This window comes from Ambystoma mexicanum, chromosome 9, assembly GCF_040938575.1.
Source record: "Ambystoma mexicanum isolate Mex_15411 chromosome 9, UKY_AmexF1_1, whole genome shotgun sequence".
In the NCBI taxonomy this organism is placed as follows: domain Eukaryota; kingdom Metazoa; phylum Chordata; class Amphibia; order Caudata; family Ambystomatidae; genus Ambystoma; species Ambystoma mexicanum.
This window is the reverse complement of record NC_090931.1, coordinates 829,880,400-829,901,750: the sequence shown is the minus strand read 5'-3', so window position 1 is coordinate 829,901,750 and position 21,351 is coordinate 829,880,400. Positions and strand designations below refer to the sequence as shown.

The window sequence follows — 21,351 nt, the reverse complement described above, 5'->3', positions numbered from 1 at the left end:
TTCACACATGGCATCCTTGCCATCCTGAACAAGGGCAAGAAAACCATCCAGAGAGAGTCCCTCGACGGACATGGCGCCAATCTTCTTAGAAGACTTCACAGGCTCTACTGGTCTCGAGGGCGTCGAGGACCGGGACCTGGAGCGGGCATGGCTAGAGCGATCCACCTTGTCCGACCGGGACCTCGAAGATTCCCGGTGATTGCGCCAACCGCCCAAGCCCGAAGGCCTGCGAACGGTGGCCCTAGCGCGTTCCTTGCCGGCTTCTCTTGAAGGCGCGGACGGAACGGAGCACTGCGATTCAAAAATCACCAACATTTCCTTACGAAATGCGTCCCATTCCGCAGGAGAGGAATGCTTGGTAGGACAAGCTACGTGCCGTCTGGCGGAGTCTTCGGACGAGGAAGGCGACTGGTGATGGCGCTTCCGCGAGTGCCTCGAAGAGGCAGAGGAATGGCGGGAACCACTCCGGGACCGAGACCCCCTGGATTTACGTCGACGATGCAGAGAGTCACCCCTCGAATCGTCGGTTGAAAGCCCAGCGGATTTCGACTTTCGGGGCTTGGAAATCCTACCAACTGACAGCTTCTTCTTTCGCTCCTGCAAGGCCTTTGACGACAAAGACTGGCATGCGTCACAGTCATTGGGGGCGTGGTCCTCGCCGAGGCACCAGAGGCAGATGTCGTGCGGTTCCGCAAGTGACAACTTGGAACCGCAGTCCCGACACTTCTTTAATCCCGACCATGGGGTAGAAGAAGAAGACATGATAATTTCACAAACCAAGTTCGAAGAACCGATAGAATCAGAAGAACCGAGGTGCGCCAAGATCTCCGAAGCGAACACATTTGCGGAAAAAACTGAACTGAGGCTACGGGCGTCGTGCGTCCTACTTATAACATCTGGTGACGTCAGCTCGACGGAGGCTCTTGAGGACAGCGTATCGACGTCACCGATGCAGGACGTAGACACCAAAAATCTTCCGAAGCAGCACAGCTGTGGTGATTACCTGTCATAGATGTGGAATATGTCGGAAGAACCAATCCCTTCGAAAAATATTCTGTCAATTACACACATTTGGGGAGAAGGGGCAATTAATTTGGTAATACTCAAAATGACATTTTTCAACTCCTCCCCTGGGAAGGGGGCAGACGAGTTACTCAAGTTGAGCATCAAAATAGGTATGTAAATTGTTGCCCGACAAGTATAGTTCGCTTAGAAACAGGTGACTCCCAGCTCCTTTATAGTCATGGGGTCCTGCTCATCCAATTTCATGACCGTGTATTGAGCCAACAGTAGGCAGTGGCCTCTAGTCCCTTCTGCATGCATGTGCCAGTGCTGTTGTGCAATAAGGCACAGATAATTAGTGATCAGCTACATTTCAGGGTTCTACAATCTGACATTTTAAAGAAACATGCACTCATTTAAATAGTTCTGCATCAGTTTGCTGCCACCCATATTGTTTCTGGTAACATCCTGCAAAATGTAGTGCTTATTGGTTTTAAAAAGTCCAAATACTAATTCTATAGCTCTAACTTGGGCCTTGGCTGATGGCACATTGCATATGGCATCATTTATCCCAACCCTTACTCAAATCCAAACTTTTAGACTTACTCCAACCCTAACTCGAACCAAAATGGTACTGCAAACTCTAAGACTGCCACCCAAATGTATTATAGAACCCTCATGTCAATTTTTCTTAATAGTACTTCACATGTGGGGGGAATCTTGTACTCTCTGTGGCCTGGATGAAATTGGGTTCCAACGAGTCCAAGAGAATGAGAACATTGATCAGGTACATGAACATTGCTCTTCATATTTCCTGAGGCGTCAGTATTTTCAACACGAAAAATATAATGGCAATAAGTTCATGGTTGGAGTTTCTCTTAGGTTGAATAGGTAAACTAAGTTACTTGACCGGCAGATCTGGTAGGATTTTAATGATTCTTGAAGGTCTGAAATACTTAAGATTGCTGCAATCTAAAGAACCATCTTTCTATACAGCTCCTCAATACCCTTAATTCTTTAAAAGGATTTTTATGTCATAAAATGGAAATGAAAATATGAAACGTCTTCGGTTCCAAAACAGAAAATCAAAACAGAAATTAAGAACTTGTACACCTACTTTTAAACCAAGTAATATTGCATAAAAAAAACTAATATTAGAAACAATTCATTAAAAAACTATGACATGATTGGGGCCTTCCCCTCTATGCTAGTTTCCTTACTGCCCCGCTGGATCCATTGTCTCCTCACTTTACACCTGTGGGCGGCATCTAATCAGCACATGCTCAGTGGAACTTGGGCTAATGGACTGCGCGGCCTTCTTAGGTGGTTGAGTGTGAAAGTGTTTGACTGATTAAGTAGTGAATGAGCGATAATGTTGATGGTTAGCGTGGCAGTGTAGAAACGAGAAAACATGTGGTGTTATTACTATTATTATCTTTGCTCACAGATCTACTATTTCTAAAGGAACAAGGGAGTTTGCAGAGATGGATTACTATCATTATGGAAAAATAACCTTTCCCGATACCCGAGACTGGTAGCGAGTGCGACCAGTTACCCCTTATAAAATGAGGGTTCACGAATTTGTCGAGCTATTTCATTCAAGTTTGATTTATGCCAGCCAATTTGAAATATTTACTGTGCCATGAGAAAAAAAAGTCGCAGACACCACTGTAGGGTGGTAGAAGACTTTGTATTATGCTGATGTGCATTTCCAAATGGTTTTACTCGATTTCATTGTTTTATTTTAGCCTTTGAACTCCGCAAAAAAAATTGGCAAATAATGGGAGCCGGCAGGGCATCGAAAGACTGGTCCCACCTGCTCTCATTATTACTCCATCAACGCAACGTGCGCGACAGTAGAGGAGCCTTCCCGTCAGTCAGTGTCTTCACGGCGCGCAACGTGAAGACTCTAACGTGAAGACGCTGACTGACGGGAGAAGCAGCTTGGCTACTTACCCAGAGGAGGGGAGGGCCATCGGGTTCTCCAAGTGGCTGCACGGATGCCTGCAGGCAAGGGAAGTGTATTTATTTGTATTTAATATGTATGCATGCATGTATGGATTGTATGCAAAGGTACGTGGATAGACTGGCCTGCATTGAATGTAGGCCAGTCCATCCACGTAATAACACTTATCTTTGCTTTACTCATGACATACAGTCACTGTACATCTAGGGTAAAGGAAACATGATTTGGCTACCTTCAGGGATGGCCTTGGGTGGGGGGGGTACCATAGCCTCCGCCACGCCAGCATGGAGGAGCCACTAAAAAGCTCCTTTGTGCTGGCGTGGCAGCGGGCGTGCCACCCAATGTAAAATAAAGGGCTCCCCCCCATACTTGCGCTCCATTTTCGCCCTATGTAGGTGAAAAGCTCCCACTGTGGGAGGAGCTTTTCACTTACTTTGGGTGCTACTGTCGCGCCAGTATGGAGTGGGCAGCTTTTCTATTGCAAAGGGTGCTGCTGCCACGCTATCTTGGGGGAGCCTTTCAAGGGCTTCTCAGAGAAGGCATCCTATTTAAATGAAAAGTGCACCGCTCTCGTGCTGGCGCCAGGTGCTTCAGCACAGGAGCTGGGAGATTTTCATTTGAAAAGGGCACCACTGCCATGCCAACCGAGCTAGCGGTACCCTATTTAAGTGTAAAGCTCCACACTCCAGTGCTGGAATGGAAGCTTTTCACTTTTATAGGGACCACTACCACACCTGCCTGCGCACCCTTTGAAAGGCTCCCTAGAGCTGGAATGGTGGTGGACCCCTATTTAAGTGAAAATCTCCCCACTCCAGTGCTGGAACACAAGTTCACTGCTTTAAATGTAGCCTGCTGCCACACCAGCATGGGGCAGCCTTTGAAAGGCTTCCCCGAGCTGGCATGGTGGCGGCGCCCTCTTAAGTGGGAGGAGCTGTTCACTTTACAATAGTGCTAGTGCCCAAAATATAAAATACTCTGGGTTCCCCTTTTCCTTCGCCTTCGGAGTGCGCAGGGCCTAAGGACTGTGGCCAAACCTGGCAATTTGCACGAAAGCAAATATCATTTTGGGAACATATGATCTTTGCGTTTATGCAAAATGCATGTTTAAAATTGCCAACATTTTTACATTTGAAACATGTTGATTCAGCAAGAAATCCTTTTGAGTGAGTAATGGACATTAGACTGTTTTCACCGGTTACAATATGCCCATGCCAAAAAAATGTAAATTGCAAGACATATGTACCGATTTGGACATCTTTTGAGCAGGATATGAGGCTGGCTTTTTCTGCATATAGTCTTGTGCCCAGTCTTCTGAAGCACATCTGGGAGTTTCCTGGGTAAGCCCTGGTCCTCAGGATAAAACTGTTTCCTGTGCTGGTGCCAGGAGCTTTTCTTTTACATAGGGTGCCTCCCTGAGCTGGCGCAATGGTGGAGCCAGCCTCAATTTATTTTTTGAAAGTTGGCTGGATGACAGTTTCGAAAGCTCGACATTATTGATATTGCCTGTGCAGGATTTTGTCCTCTAACATTGTATGTTTGCTGCTGCTGTCATGTTAATGAATGTTTAAATGTAAAGAGTCTACCCTGCCAGGTGAGAAATTCGACAAGACCTTGGTTCACTCCATTCCCATCAGAGCTCAAGGCTTAGCACTCGGACATCAAGGCAGAGTGCTGCCTTCTTCCTGCAACCTCCTCAATACGGGAGGCTGAAGCCCTTCCAAGGCAGGGGCTGGTGCCAACCTGTGTAAGTGAAAAGACCCCATCTCCTGTGTTAGCATCGGGTCCACCAAATTTTGTTCCCCCCCGGGGCACTACCAGAGCCAAGGCCTTCCCTGCCTACATTGAATGCATGCCAGTCTTTCCACATAATAGCGCTTGCCTTTGCTTTACATTTGATGCAAAGATAGTTACTTTGCATTAAGGATAATGCAGACATGGCAAGTGTTATTCCCCAGAGAAGCCAACTTTTCACAGTGGGCTCAAGGGTCCCTTTTGCGCTGCTCACACTCCCATGGCTCGACCACAAAAATTAGCATAAGTTGTAGATCTCTGAAAGGATAAAATGCACTGTGAACACACGACGACATTGAGGACAATTCCGTTAGAAACAAGCACATTTCCCTTTTATGTGTAATTAGTTTGAAAACCAAGCCTGTCATCTTATTTGCATCACTCAGCTCAAGTGTGAACTGCATTGTACTTTTGAGTTACCCTTTAATCGGTCATTAGAAGTGATGGCATTGCACTGTAGTGATTTTGGGCAAAAACTGTTCTGGGAATGTGTGTTTACTAGCAGTGACTTTCTTGACAAATTGATTTCATGAATAGATTTAGTGATGGGGCAAACAATTATCTGGATTTACCTGTGTAAACACTTGTATATCAGTGCATGGTTTACTTTCAGAATGTGTTTTTATTTCTACCCAGACCCACCAATAACGTGTGTGCATGATTCCAAAGCCCTTGAATCGTTTTGTTACTGGTCTACATATAATGTGTCTAGCCTGCTTTCTTTCTGTGGCATGGCATGGCTTTTTTTTGCTACTGGCTGGGAGTCCTAATATGGTTGGCACAGCATGCATGGACATGTATGGGCACAGACAGCATGACCATATTGTATATACTTGCATTCCATCGAGGAGCCATCCTGCCAGTACGGGCCTCTGCTGACTCCACGAGGCCAGGGACTCACTCCCCCCCACCCTCCCTCACGCCGACATGAAAGGAAAGCCCTTTTGGGCTTTATGGGACCTTCAGCATCCCCCAAGCAGCGCACACTGCACCTTCCCATCGGTTTTTATGTAAAGAATAAAATAAGATGTATTTTATTAACTTTCAAAACGCCAGCGCTGTGTTTTTATGTTACTGTGTGCCCTGGACATCCATTTCAAGGCAGCACTTGGCCTCCCGTCCAACATGGCTGCCCCTGAGCTGCAGGCCTTTTGTGGAGAAGGATCACTCTGATTGGGCCCCTCTTTCAGAAAAAGGCCCAATCAGCCAAGCCGGCAGGCAAATGCCAGCCCGCCTCCCTGGTCCCACACTGAAGACCTTTGTGTGAGCCTTCCTCTATTCTTCATTTCATGAAGGAGCCATCCTGCCAGCCTCTGCCAACTCCACCAGGCTGGGGAACCCTCCCTCCCACACCGACACGAAAGCCCTTTGGGCTTTTTTAGGACCTTCAGCACCCCCAACCCTCTGCGCAAGCGATGCACGTTGCACCTTCCCATTGGTTTTTATGTAAAGAGGTCAAATACAAGATATTTCACTTACTTTCAAAACGCCAGCACTGCGTTTTTCTGTTGTCATGTGCCATGGACATCCATTTCAAGGCAGCACTTGGCCTCCCTTCCAACATGGCTGCCCCTGAGCTGCAGGCACTGGAGTGCCTGGCCTCCTGTGGAGAAGGATCAATGATTGGGTCCCTCTTCCGTTCAAAGGCCCACATGCTGGTCCGCCTTCCTGGGCCCAAAGCTAAGGCCCTGTTTGAGCCTGTCCGGGCCTATGAGGGCTGGAAGGGCCCTCACACGTTCTACTCCACCACATCAATGCTGCACCCTGCTGGGTACATCCTGCTCTCCCATGAACTCAGGCCTCAGCACCCCTACGAACTGTTGAGCCTCCAGTGAGTGATGGTTGGACTATTCATTTGCTTCCTCTTAGCAGCCTGATCTATATTTTTGCTAACTCACTTTCCTTATCCTCTTCACCTTTCTCATCTCTCTCTGGTGTGTCTTCTGCACAAACACGATTTTAGCTGTGTGTACTTACACCCTGCATCCTATTTTCACTGCATTTATGCCTTTTACTTGGAAAACGAATTTAGCTGTGTGTATTTACATCCTGCACCTCTATGCATTTGTGGCCTTTTCCCTGGAAATCTAATTTAGCTGTGTGTACATACACCCTGCACGCTAATTTCACAGCATTTGTGGCCTTTTCCTTGGAAAACAACTTTAGCTGTGTGTAGTTACATCCTGCAACTTCACTGGATTTGTATTTACATCCTGCACCCTAATTTCACTGCATTTGTGGCCTTTTCATTGTGCCTCTCCCATCCTGCCCTCAAATGTGCATTGCATTGTTAATTGCTACTGCTAGGCCACCTCTGAGATTAGGTAAGAATTGTGCAGTGCACTCGCCCTTCAACTTCCCTCCGTCACCCTAATGGCACTCAGCACCGCCCACTAACTTGCCGATCACTTCCTTATCTGCACACGGACCCGCGCATCCGGAAGTGCCTGCGAAGTGCGGCTGTTGGGCTGGATTCGCTGCTTCGTTGTCCTTGGATTCTCTGCCCACAGTGCCGTCGGCAAGAGGAAGGACCCGAATTGAATTTTGCGCGTAACGCGCACCTGATTGGACCAAAGAGGACCTTTACATTGGCCACGCCCCCCTGAACCCGCCCGCTTGCCCGCCCACTAACTTGCCGATCACTTCCTTATCTGCACACGGACCCGCGCATCCGGCGCGCGCATCCGGAAGTGCCTGCGAAGTGCGGCTGTTGGGCTGGATTCGCTGCTTCGTTGTCCTTGGATTCTCTGCCCACAGTGCCGTCGGCAAGAGGAAGGACCCGAATTGAATTTTGCGTGTAACGCGCACCTGATTGGACCAAAGAGGACCTTTACATTGGGTACTTGCTGAGGACTCTGCACCCATTATTTTAGTGTCTGCGGGTTTCCCGCGGGTTTTTGGAAATTGGGCAACCCGTTGATGTTTCTCTCTTCTCTTTCCCCCTTTAGCCACGCCCCCCTGAACCCGCCCGCTTGCCCGCCCACTAACTTGCCGATCACTTCCTTATCTGCACACGGACCCGCGCATCCGGCGCGCGCATCCGGAAGTGCCTGCGAAGTGCGGCTGTTGGGCTGGATTCGCTGCTTCGTTGTCCTTGGATTCTCTGCCCACAGTGCCGTCGGCAAGAGGAAGGACCCGAATTGAATTTTGCGCGTAACGCGCACCTGATTGGACCAAAGAGGACCTTTACATTGGGTACTTGCTGAGGACTCTGCACCCATTATTTTAGTGTCCGCGGGTTTCCCGCGGGTTTTTGGAAATTGGGCAACCCGTTGATGTTTCTCTCTTCTCTTTCCCCCTTTAGCCACGCCCCCCTGAACCCGCCTGCTTGCCCGCCCACTAACTTGCCGATCACTTCCTTATCTGCACACGGACCCGCGCATCCGGCGCGCGCATCCGGAAGTGCCTGCGAAGTGCGGCTGTTGGGCTGTTAGGCGGTAAGGTGGCTTGGTGGTAGGGTTACTCCCTTTGTGGCCCTCACATAGTTAATCAAATAATTGCTGGGAGGGGGTTACAGCGAGCAAAAGTGGGTGTCTCGCATTATCCTTTATCCCTTAGCCTATAATTGAAATCAGAACTGTTTTGGTCATGGCAGAGGGGCTTCGCAGTATAAAAAAAAAAGAGTCCCAAACTAATCCTAAAAAAACTGAGGCGGACCTTAATGTAGTAAAATTGTCTGCTGCAATGCCTTTAAATCAGCCCGAAAAAGAGATAAATGAAGAATACAAACCCCTTCTTGACTCCAATTATTGCAGTACATTGCCAATTGAAAATCCTATAATGGCTCTGAAATCAGAAAGCAATGTTGACAACAAAGCTATTCTTACTCCTGCCTCGTTTGAATATAACACAAATCAGGAATGGAAAAATAGATCGGATGCTAAGAAATCCGTTTCTGGGCCTACGAAATACATGATAGAGAATTTCCAATGTGATGATTTACAGAAATCTAATAAGGATGCCCCTGTTGTTGTAACCCCTGAAGACCATGAAGAACAATTTCCCTTGGAAAAACGGTCGGTGTACATCGACAGCGTGACTACTAAAACTACTTTGCCCGGAAACAACATGGATTCCAAAATTAAACCAGTATACATGTCCGTCAAAGAAGCGAATGAAAGCTCCTCAAAGGATTGGGAAATTGTTGACTGTAACTCTAATCAAAGTCTTGATAGAGATGAAATAAAAAAAATAATGGGAACCGAGCAATTTGATACGTGTACTGCAGATGTTTCTATATTAGCCCCGGCAATTGAAATAGAATTAGGCAAACGGATTCGTCTATCCTACGAACCCTCAACTCCTGTCAATAGAAGTAAGTACGGGATTGAGAATGTATTCTTATTTAATAATCCCCCAGCATACACCTACTCGGTGCCTTCACACTCTAGTGCACAGAAGGAAGCACGTATCCTTGAGGGAACTAATACTCCAAGTAATAACAACATAGGAGGGCCCCCCTTGATGGTAAATAGCTCCCCGATCATGGAACAACCGACGATCCCTACTTGTCAATATCCTTCTAGACACGAAGGAAACAGAGCACCCAGTTTTGATTCCAACGAGTCTACCCATTGTAAGACTCATCCACAGCCTAACTGTCCTATCGCTGAACAAGAAAATTGGAATGCCGAACTGCAACACTCCATCGAATCTTTTCCGGTCATGACCAGAATTCTCAATTTACTTGATAAAGGCCATGAGCAAACTCATGAGGCAATAAAATTCCTACAGATTCAAATGTCTGACCTCACGAGTTCTCTTGCAAAAATGGAGGGCATGTTATCCGCCTGTCATATGTTTTCTTCCATCATAAACAAAAAAGATTCGATGGTCCATGTTCAAACTATAGGCACTCAAACAAAATTGTTCTCTGAAGTAGTGACAGAAGAACCATCCATTAAATTAGTAAACCGGAAGGTTGTGAACCCAAAGCTAGTGAACGTGGAAAATACCAGTGAACCTAACCTTGCTGTCTTGACTATCCTTGTAAAGGAAATGGCAACTAATCTTGCCATACTTTCCAAGACAATCAACAAGGATTCGCTGATGACTCCATGTGAAGATAAAGGAGTTTCTCCAGATAGTCCTTCAGCTTTAACAGATTTCATTGATCTCTCTGGAACAGATCATATCCCTCAGGAAGCAACAGAAATACACGATATTGAGGAGGTGCATGATCAAACTCCTCCCATTGCCCTTACTAGAAAACAAAGAAGGGCTTTGGCACGAGCTCAAAAGAGAAATCTTCTCGCCAAATTACAAAAGGGAAAACAGGAAAAAAAAACAAAGAATCAATCACGTGATAAAAACGATACTCATAATACACATATTAAAGATATCTGTAATCTTTCAGTGGGAGATATCATCGACTTAAATCAGTTGAGCGAGGAATCTAAGGCCCTGTTGAATCTTCCAGAGCCAGACTCGAGCACTGTAACTACCAAAGTCCCCTGCAAATCTCTACTAAAAAACAAAAAAATTAAAGAAAACGAGGACTTGACTAATGAACCAGCTTGGCAAGAACCTAACAAATCACGATTTAATGTAAACAAGGGAAAGGATAATGAGGAGAAAGGTCATATTGACCTCAGGGTGGTGGCTAACCCAATTGTTGGGCCCCCACACTGTGTTCAAACTGACCTCTCCAAATATTATCCATTGTTGAAAATTAAAAAAACTGCGAAAGTGATTTTGGGTAATGCCAATGGACAAAGAGAAAATAAAATACTTACTTGTCCTAATCATCCAACTGAATCCCAAAAATTTGGAGGGTGTAAGTTCAAGCGAGCCGGAAGAATTAACCTCAGTTAACAAAGTTGACCCTCGAAATCAACTAATTACTCACGAAACTGAGAGCTTAGTTCATCAAAATACTAGCCCAAAGTTACCAATCCTGAGTTTGCAGCGTCCACAAGCCAACGAGCGCTCCAAATTGACCAATCTGAAATCCATTACGGATAATCGGGAATCCCTGACTAACCATAATTGTGGCGACCTAAAATCTGCTATTATTATGGGTTGGGAAAGCGATGAAGCCCGCTATGGAAAGGCTCGCTTGAACCGCACCTTTATGATGACTGTTTTTCAGGATATCCCTGCCCTACGAAATATTAGATCTGACGACATAGATTGGGTGAAATTGGCTGATATTAATAACAACCGAATGATTTGTAAATTTATGTCCCCTTTTATTATGAAGATGTTATGGGATCACTCTGATGACTTGGCATTTATTGGTTTAACTTCATCATTTTTTTCATCTTTTGACGATGCACAAAGTTATCTAGAACCTACTCCCTTGAGCGTCGAAAGTGTCACTGATAATTTAACCCAGGGTACTCCTGTAAATATCGATGTTAATACTATGAAACAATTCATGTCATTCATGTCTGCTTTAAAGGAGATGTCTTGGAGGGACCCCATTAACTCCACGCAAGCAAATCAACAAAAGGCAATGAAACACTCGTAGCCCTCTGCGTCTCCACATTATTTCGTGGAATTCTTGTGGTATAAATAACTTCAAAAAATGGTATCACTTAAATCAGCTTAATCGACCTGATCTTATTTTTATTCAAGAGACCATGAATCAATCTTCCTTCTTTATAGATGGATACTCAGCACATATTCAGACTGCAAAGCGAGGCAGTGAAGGTCGTCCTTCTGGCGGCCTGGCCATACTGGTGAATACTGCCCTTAAATGCTCTTTGGAAAAGATTAGCAGTTCAGATTCCATTTTAGCAATCATTATGAAAGATGATTTGGATCCCTCTATTATTCTTTTATTGGTATGTATTTATTGGAATAAATTGTCCATTCCAATTGAGACCATTATTGAGGAAATGCATGATGTATTAGAAAAGGGACTGATTTCATATCCCACGGCGAAAATTATCCTAGGTGGTGACTTCAACTGCTACTGCTATGAAATAGGTGTTCATAAAAACGCAATTAGGGATAAGCACTCAATTACGTCCCATAAGTTCGGCACTGTATGGAATTCCTTTTTCCTTGAATGGGATATTCAAACTCCTTACTTTGCTCTCGACGATTATTCCTATACATGGACTAGAGCAAATCTCAATTCTCTCATTGATTATTTTTTTATTTCTTCGAGTTTATATTCGAATATAGATGCTCTTAAAATTATTGATCCATTCCTAGGAGACCATATGATCATTTCCATGCAGATGAATATTCCTTTGGCTCGTTTCAAAGATAATTCTTTTCTTTCTTTAGTAGAAATTGATCGGCCCCACCACACAGTGAGATGGAATCCTAAAGTGTGTGCAATATTTATTCGGAATCTAGAATGTGATCCCGGTATCTTCTTACATCAATCACCATTGAGCCCTTCACTTATTCATTTAGATCATCTAAATTCTATCAGAATTCAAATCCACCTAGAAGCTATGCTTCACTCAAGGGATAATCACGAAAAAACTATCCAGGTCCATGCGCACAAATTCAATAGTCAAGTTGCTCATTTAAAATCGCAAAAAAATCACGCAATTCGTCAGATTAATAGAACTTTTCCTTCTGACCTTGCTCGCGATAAATTGATTAAAGCAGTCAGACAAAGATTTCGTAATAAATTAAAATGGCTAAAAAGACATCTTCTCTATGCAGATAATCAAAAATTATTTTACCATTTACTAAAGCATGACTCTAGGAAAACCTGGAATACTCTTCGTTCTATCACCTCGGAAAACACAACTAACTTTGATTCTGTTATTCCCGCCGAAAATTGGGTATCGTATATAAAACGCAAATATACTATGCCCGAGCGTTTTCAATTCCTCAAGGGTAGTGAACCATGCTTGGAATTTGACTTTTCTTCACTATGGTCCATAGAAGACATCATAGATGCCATTGGTCGATTGAAGCCTTCTAAAGCAACTGGTCCCGACGGTATTCCATCTTGTGTGTATAAATCGAACCCAGTATTCTGGGCCCTTATCCTCAAAATCAAATTCGATCTGATCTTACAAACAGGACATATCCCCACTACATGGTCCTCTGCGTATGTCATTCCAATTTACAAAAAGGGCTCTCCGGATTGTCCCTCCAATTATCGGCCGATTGCCTTAACTGATGCCTCTTCCAAAATATTTTCTATTTTACTCATTCAACAATTACAAACTTATATGGATGAAAAAAATATGTTGTCTATTTATCAGGGAGGATTTAGAAAACTCATTGGTTGTCAGCTAAATGCCACAATTCTAGCCCATCTTCAGGCTCACTCCTTGGCTAGTCACTCAGGCCCAATTTACATGGCTAGTTTGGATTTGACCGCAGCATTTGATTGTGTTATTCGAGAAGTCTTGTGGAAAAAAATGATCCATCTTGGTATTCCGACTAAATTAGTTGCTTTGATTGCAATTCTCCACAAAAATACAAATTATCGCATGCGTCTCACCAAGGAAGGAGCTCTGACTGACCCCATTCCTACTGAGATCGGGGTGAAACAAGGCTGCAATATGGCAGCAATATTGTTCAATTTGTAGTTGTTAGGATTGGACGAGAAATGGACTGCGGGGGAATGCTATTCTGTAAAGCTCGGTTCCCTGAACTTAGATTGGTTAGGCTTTGCTGATGATTTATTATTTTTCGATCGAACGCCCTTTGGTCTCCAACGAAAGTTGGACTTATTCTTAGAATTTGCATTTAATCATAATCTTACGCCTAATCCAACGAAAACTTTTATAATGATTTTTTCCCAAAAAAAATCAGGATGTCATCGCTATTCTTGGCATATAAACAATATTAAAATTGAATGTTCTTCGATGCTTCACTATTTGGGATATCCGTTAGCTGATCAATTTTCAATTACAATGTGGAAAAACTATCTTAACCAAAAAGTTAGGGGGCTGACATCTCAGATGAAAATTATTCATCAGAAATATTGTATGTTTTCCTTAATACCTTTAATTCAATTTTATCTGCAGAAGGTTGAACCTATTATTCTATATTCCCTGGACATTTGCACATATGATTTAGATGCCTATCTAAATACTTTACAGGGGAAATTATGGAAAACAGTTCTGGGACTATCAATGTCGATTCCTAATGTGATGATCTGCCACGAACTAAACTTATTACAATTGTCAGCAAAACATACATGGCGTAAAATTATCAATCTAACTAAGATCTATAATCCACCGAAAAATACTCTTTATGTTAAACTGAATCAATTAATGTCTGAATCTTACATCAAATCACTCAATACTTACTCGCTTAAACTTACTAAAATATTACATCTTATTAATGAAACGCCGTTATCCATGAGTATGCGGTTACCAAGCCAAAAACTGAAATTTCAAAGATTTTCTTGGTGTATAATGCTGGATGAAATGGGTAAATATCCCTCCTTCAAAGAATACAATGAAGTTCGCGGTAGATGGGGAACCCGTATAAAATATCTCTTACAGTTCCCTTCAGCTCGCTCAAGAAATATTTATATGCGCTTTCGATTCAACCAATTTCATACCCGCGAACGACTCAAACACTGGACTGGTTATCTAAATAGTAACTCTGATACTAGTTGCCGTTTCTGTAGAAACTGCATAGTACGTGAAACTCTTAAACACTTAGTGATTAGCTGTCCATTCTTTGAAGACCTTCGTATTCAATTTTTTGAGTACTTTTACTCTAATTGTGCAATCACAAAGGAACTCTTATGGAAACGCTGTATGGAAGGTTTCAGTCAGAATCTTACTCTCCGCCTAACTAACTTGCTGGCAGTAATAGAATCGAAGTTGGCAGAAGATTTGTAGGCCAAACAAAAAAAAAAAAAAAAAACAAGCAAATTCTATTAGTAGATCGGGTAGATGGGTGAGAACGAACATTTAACATAACTATATCAAATGGCATTATTATGACCTCTTGGTAATCACATAAAGTCCTGAACTGTAATCTTACTCCTTGAATGCTAATTGGATATTTATTGGATGTTGTCTCAGAACTCTTTTGATAGGGCTTATGTCTCTATTCCCTTTCAAATTGTATTTCTCAATTTTCTAGTTTTATTAATCAAATGGAAATTCGGTATTATCCTTTTCTTGCTAATTCAAAATGACGTCAAAGTTTGTTTGTTTGGATAAGCCTTCTTTTCTTTTAACTGTTAAGGTGCTATGATATGTCTTAAATTATTGGTGTTTAGAATTTTTATTCTTATGTTAAATCGATTTGTAAAGGTTTTTACTTCAATAAACCAAATACAAAAAAAAAAAAAAAAAAAAAAAATGGCACTCAGCATCTCTCCTATCTGCTCCAATTGCTACTCTAATTCCTATCCCACCTTTCTCACCAAGTGCGGAATGAAAAAGCACAAAAAATACATGTTGCGTGCACACCATGGCCTTCCCATCGCAGACACCTACGTCAGTGCAACATCCAGAGAGGTCTTCACCGATATCCTCTTCTCTGTCCCCGCTCCAGATCTTTAGACTCCACATCTCTACTCTCTCCTCCTTCACTTCCTCTCCCATTAATAGTGGGACCAAGTGGGAAGTCCTCTTGGCTGGCTTCTCATCCTCACGCTGCATCATTAATGTCTGGCACACTGGCACTATCCTGGTTCAGGCTCCTCAACCCAACCTCCTTCTCTTTGACCGGATCCTGCCTTCACTTATTAACTTCCTTCCTTCTGTTGCTTCTCCACTCACCACTCTCAATGTCCCCCCAGCCGGGTCCGCTGTACCACGCCCCTGTACTCCTCCTCAGAAAACCTGCAAAGGCAAGGACTGCCTCCACCAGGCAACTTTTAACGCCTGCTCTGCCAAAAAACACTCTGCTGACATCTGCCTCCTTGAAGACACTGACCTCTACGTTCTCGCTCTCACTGAGACTTGGTTCAATGCCAGCTCAGTCACTGCTTATGGCTCACTCCTCCCTGTCGGTTTCAAGATAATTTCCAAGCCTCAACCGCACCGTGCTGGCGGTGGGGTCGCCTTAATCTACCCTGAGCAGGTCCCTTTTCCATCGTACCGACCCAACTCTATATTTCCTTCGAGAGCTTGGTCTGCAAGTTGGTCACCTCTCCCTCCTCCACTCTGACCATTGCTACCATCAACCAGCCTCCAGGCGCAACCAACCGGTTCCTATCTCTGAATGGGCTGATTTCTGCTCCTCCTTACTGTTATCCACCTCCTCTTAGGTGACTTCAACATCCAATTGGACGCCTCTGCCTCAGCATCCACTCTTTTCATTGACCTCTGCACCTTTCTCCCTCTCCATCCTCCCCTTCGGTCCACCCACTTGGCTGGACACAACCTGCATGCCATCATCCACTCCGACCTGTCGCTTGCTCCCCCTCTGGTCACGCCTCTCTCCTGGTCAGACCATACTCTCCTATCCTCCCACCTGGGTCCCTCCGGCCCTCAAGCCCTGCCAACCTCGTTCTCGAACAATCGCCCGATGAAACAAGTGCCAGCCGCTGGCTTTGCTTCTACCTTCATCCTCCCTTTCCCCCTACCTCAGACTCCACCACAGACTCTGCTCTAAGCTTGCCTCAATAATGAGGGTCCGCCTGAAAGCTGCCTTTAAGCCTATTACCTGGTATGACTCCCAACTTGAACTCCTGAAACGAAAGTGCAGAGCACTGGAACGGAAGTGGCAAACCTCAGGTTCACCTTCTAACAACTGGCCTGCCGCCTGCTCCAAAGGCAATACACACTCACCATCCAAGGTAAGAAAAGGGCCCACATTCAGGCATGGGTATCAGGTGCATCCAGTAACACGGCTGAACTTTTCAAAATCTGCAGAGAGTTAGCCAACCCTTCCATAGTCACGTCCTCCCCTCTTCTTTCCCAGACCCTCTGCAATGCACTGGCCACACATTTTGCCACCAAAACTCAGGACATTCTGAACATGCTTGTTACTCACCCACCAAACCCATCTCACACCCCCTGGCCACTCCTATCCTCCGTCCACCTTCTCCCCTGTCACACCTGAAGAAGTTACCAGAGTTGTCCACTCTAGGGAGGCTTCTTCTAAACAGGTTCCCCCTGCTCGCCAAGAACCTTCAAGGACAACATTGTCTTTCTTGGCCCTGCACTCGTTTATTTCCACAACCACTCCTTTACCATTGCCTCTTTCCCCTCCTCCCTCAAGCACTCCCTTGTGCACCCACTATTGAAAAAGCCTCCAGCAGACCCTACCTGTCTATCCAACTACCGCCCTATTTCAAACCCCCCCCTTCCTGGGGAAACTGCTGGAGAAGCTGGCCTTGCCCCAACTCAACTCTCTCACTGAACTTGGTGGTCTCCATGATCATCAATCTGGATTTCCGAGCATCCAGAGGCACGGAAACTGCTCTTCTTAACACCCATGAAGAACTGCTCACATCCCTGGAGTGTACGTTCCCAGCTATCCTCGTTCTACTGGATGTCTCTTCTGCCTTTGACACGGTCAACCATTCCATCCTTATACAAAGGCTCCATGATACCCTTGGTATCTCAGCACAGGAATGGCTGGGTCCCTCCTGACTGCTCTTCCCATGTCAACTTGGGCACCTTCTCCTCTCCTACTTCCTTCTCCACATGTGGTGTCCCCCAGGGATCTATACTCGCCCCCTCCGGCTCTAACATCTACAATGCTCTGCTGGCACACCTCATCTCCTCCTTCTCCCCCAACGTCCAGTGTTATGCAGACGACAACTCTTTTTCAGACTTCCTGCTGACTCACTCACTCACACCTTTCATCCCTGCCTGTCTGTCTGCCATCCAGGGTTGGTGCTCTTCCAAGGATCTCTGCCTCAATGCCAGCAAAACTGAGATCCTTCTGAATGGGACCCTTGCTCCCTCCTTCCCTACTCTCTGGCCTCCCACCTTGGGCTCTCCCCCCTGCACCTTCTTCTGAAGCCAGAAACTTTGGAGTCATCTTTGACTCCTTTATCCTTCCTCCCTCACACAAAGGACATTGCCAAGAAGTTCTGCTTCCAACTCTTCCTTCTCAAAGGAATTCTCCCATTTCTCACTTTCCCCCAGAAGCTCAATGTTTCCCGAGCCCTGGTTCTCTCTAAGCTGGACTACTGCAACAGCCTCCTCCTCAATCTACCTTCTTCCACTCTGTAACCCGTTCAGCTAATCCAGAATAGAGCAGCAAGACTTATCCTTGGCCTTAAGCCCAGGACCGCATCTCTCCTGCTCTAAAAAGCCTCCACTGGCTCCCGGTTGCTGCACGGATCAAATTCAAATCCCTCTGCATCATCCACAAGGCAGTCTGGATCGGGGGCCACACCATCTGCAACTCTCTCTTACCAACTACTCTCCTTCTAGACGTCTACGCTCCTCTGGCACCAACTCTCTGTGTGTAAAGCGTTTTGCTAAACAGAGAGCAGGAGGCTGCTCACTTTCCTCAGCTGTATCCCTCCTTTGGAACAGCATCCTTCTCCCTCTGCGTCTTGAGCAGGCCGTGAAGTTACAAAAGCACCTCAAGACTCTCCTCCTTTCCTTCTCCTTCCCTTCGTCTACTAATCTCACAGTCAATGATTGGTGTCTTGGATCCTTCTGCATCCTCAGGGCCTCCGACCAGTCACACCCAATCTCCCCAGCGTCTGTCTTCCTTCAGCACTTGCCTCGGCACACCCTCCGCATTGGAGATTCACACTTTTCACCCAACGCAATTCCTGGCTGGATAGCACTTAGCATACCTTGCACTTCATCTCCGACTCTTCCTCGAGCACAAACAGCACAGCACCTACCCCACTGCCCTCTTTCTTGCTGCACTTCCATGTTCTAAATAGTGGCGTAGTAGGTTTGGCTGTCGGTTCACCGACTGTATTTAGTTTTTTGTGTGTATTAATTGTACAGCTATCTCATGTTCCCTCCCTTCTGCCCTGTAGGTGCTTTGAAACAGAATGCATTTCCTGTATACGCGCCTAACAAGCAAACAATCAATAAATATGTTGTGGGCAAAGGCATCATGAAAATGTATTGGGCAATGGTCCTGATGACTGTTGGTAACTTCCATCTTTTGGGTTTTTCATGTGCTACCATACAAAATTGAATGCAAACTGTACAGAAAGTGCTGTAAAATGCACCATTTCGATCCATTATTTGAAAAATGTCTTGCTCACGCATATTTGGCACATACATTTACATCGCACTGTTCAAGTAGAGAAAAAGAGCTTGTTGAAAAACGTCTGTTTAGTTAATGGATTTTAATATGTATGTACACACTGTTCTACACACACACTTACAAAGTTGATAAGAATTGGTGAACTCTATTTGAGAAATGAGTTCCTATTTTTTTCCCCATCAAGGTACTTATTCTCTATTGATCACTAGGTGCATTTCCCCACAGTGGGGAGTTTATGAATGTATTCTATATAAAGTTAACCGTTCAAGGTGTTTTAAATACACTATTGTGAGGAATTGTTTGAGTTCTCTTGACTTACATTGTATGACTTTTCCTGTATTTGGCGGGCTGTTTAATCTTTCCTTTGCAGGTGGGCAATCCGGGAGCAAGCCCTGCATTAGCACTTCTGTTGGAGGCCCTACCACCAGAAAGATATAACCAGATGGAACTGATTCCCTGAGGCCCAGCCCTGGATTCTAGTAAAATAATCAGGTACCCGTATGAGTGTGCAGACCACTGCTCATTATCCCACCTACAGGTTCCAGTTACACACCAGGGAACACACACACATTACAAACATACACAACCTACTCCACTGAATAACCTAAATATCTAAACATCAATATTGGTGTTGAAGTGGAAGTATTCCATTGTTATCCAAGCTTCTTTCAAGATGGCACTTTGGGAAAACACATATGAATCACTGAAGAGCTAGGCTTCCGATAGAGTTCTTTCGTAATTAAATTGTACATCACCTTTTCTTTATTGAATATGAATAAAATCCAATGAATGATAGCAAGTGTAAAAACAGGAAGGCCCTATTGCTATTCTTGGAGACAGAAGAGGTGTGGATAAGGTATGCATGTGTGTACAGAGTTGTGGGTGGGGCCTATGAGTGTGTGTGCAAAGCTGTATGTGTTACCATGCAACACCTTCATGGCCATGTCACATCTGACTCCTATGGACAGTGTACACTGCATCTAAGTACTGAGGGCCCATGCAGAATAATGGTATGGAGCAGTTATATGAAGTCTTGGTTTGCACATTATTTCCAAAGTGGAAAGTTCCCTCTGCTCATTATTTTATGCTTGCCCAGAACGAGGAAGGGGCAGTGGCAGGTTTAGGTTCACCTTTCAGATAGGCGTTGGTGTAACCGTTATAGGCTTCCCAGGCCAACCGTCAGGATGCCACCATTCTGAACCATAGCATAACTGCAACGTGGGGGACTAGAAAATGAAATGAAGGGGTATGGGTGGAAAAGAAAGCATGCGTTCACTCATTATGACCAGCCCATGATGGGAATTGTTATTGTCTTCCACCCGACCCCCAAGGCAAATCTACATCCATGACATACATTAGCAAATGTATGGCATTGCCAGTACAAACCTAATTATATATGAAGGTGCTCGGGAAAGCTATCATAAGTAGGTAAGAACCTATACTCTTGGTGGGACTGTACTTCAAGGAAGGGGACATGACATTCCAGCAGAAGCACTGCCAAAATACATTTTTCGAATGAGTAAAAGACCAAGGCCCTTGCTGGACATACCTTTGAATGAATGCACACCCAGCGGCAGTACAGTGCGTGCTTGCAGAGACGAGACGCTCGGCCCATTTCATCTTTGCCAGTTGTAGAATTTATTACTTCAAGGTGGTTGTCCCCCACTGTCCAGTTTACACTGAAATTGGGAGCTTTTCCAGGCTGGCGAGCTTCGGCATTACTAATACCTGAAATCAGCAAAGACAATAATAGATTCATGTAATCCTGCTAAGTTACAGCTGCAGAAAAAGAAAGTTCAAAAGTACTACCATCATCCTGGGATTAGCTTCCACCTTTACCACAGCACATATTCATCAGCAACCTCATGCACCCAAAGTGCCTAAGTATGTATAATAACATACTTAACCCAGAAACAAACATTTTGACCAGTTTCTGTCATTCAGTGGGCTAATACCCGTTGTGATTAAAACAGTCAACTAGCGCAATCTAGTTAATAAGGTTGAATAATCTTTAGAAACGTTTAGGATTTTGTCAAGCAGAAATGTCTTTGGGCGGGACAGACCCTCATGTTCATTACTGCTGAGGCGAGTTATAGTCCAGGCTTTGGTTCCATCACTCAATCGCTCATCCTTACCACTGAGTAGAGGTTTGTTGAGGCTATACAGTGGTGGCAAATCTTCTATTTCTGCTATCCGTTGATAGACTGCTCTGGAAAGGTGGTCGCCATGATATAAACTCCCGAGTATTATGCTGGAGAAGTAGATGGGCTCCACAAAGTGACTGAACAAAGATCCCTGAATGCCCACTACATTCCACCTAATGGGAGGCAAAAGAAGAGACGAGAATATTCAGCTGAGACATTCATTCATTCTTAGCAAAGTTTCCCATATGGGGAAAGAGGTTATTTGTAAACCATGCAACATCAAAATCAACATTTTTTTGGTTCAAGCAAAAAACCACATTTGCGTAGAAGGTTTCTTAGAATGCACATTATTTAAAACGAATA

The 21,351-nt window shown here is 44.6% G+C and overlaps 1 protein-coding gene across 10 annotated transcripts in view; it reads right to left on the bottom strand.

Moving 5' to 3' along the window:
- The window catches only part of ADARB1 (adenosine deaminase RNA specific B1), a 1,064,814-nt gene that overhangs the window by 12,132 nt on the left and 1,031,331 nt on the right, over positions 1–21,351 (bottom strand). For all 10 annotated transcript variants that reach the window (XM_069615858.1, XM_069615857.1, XM_069615861.1 and 7 more), the window contains 2 exons: positions 20,980–21,161; positions 20,394–20,572 (listed from right to left, as the gene is read on the bottom strand). In XM_069615858.1, the coding sequence (XP_069471959.1) occupies positions 20,394–20,572; positions 20,980–21,161 (361 nt within the window). The remainder of the gene's footprint in view (positions 1–20,393; positions 20,573–20,979; positions 21,162–21,351) is intronic.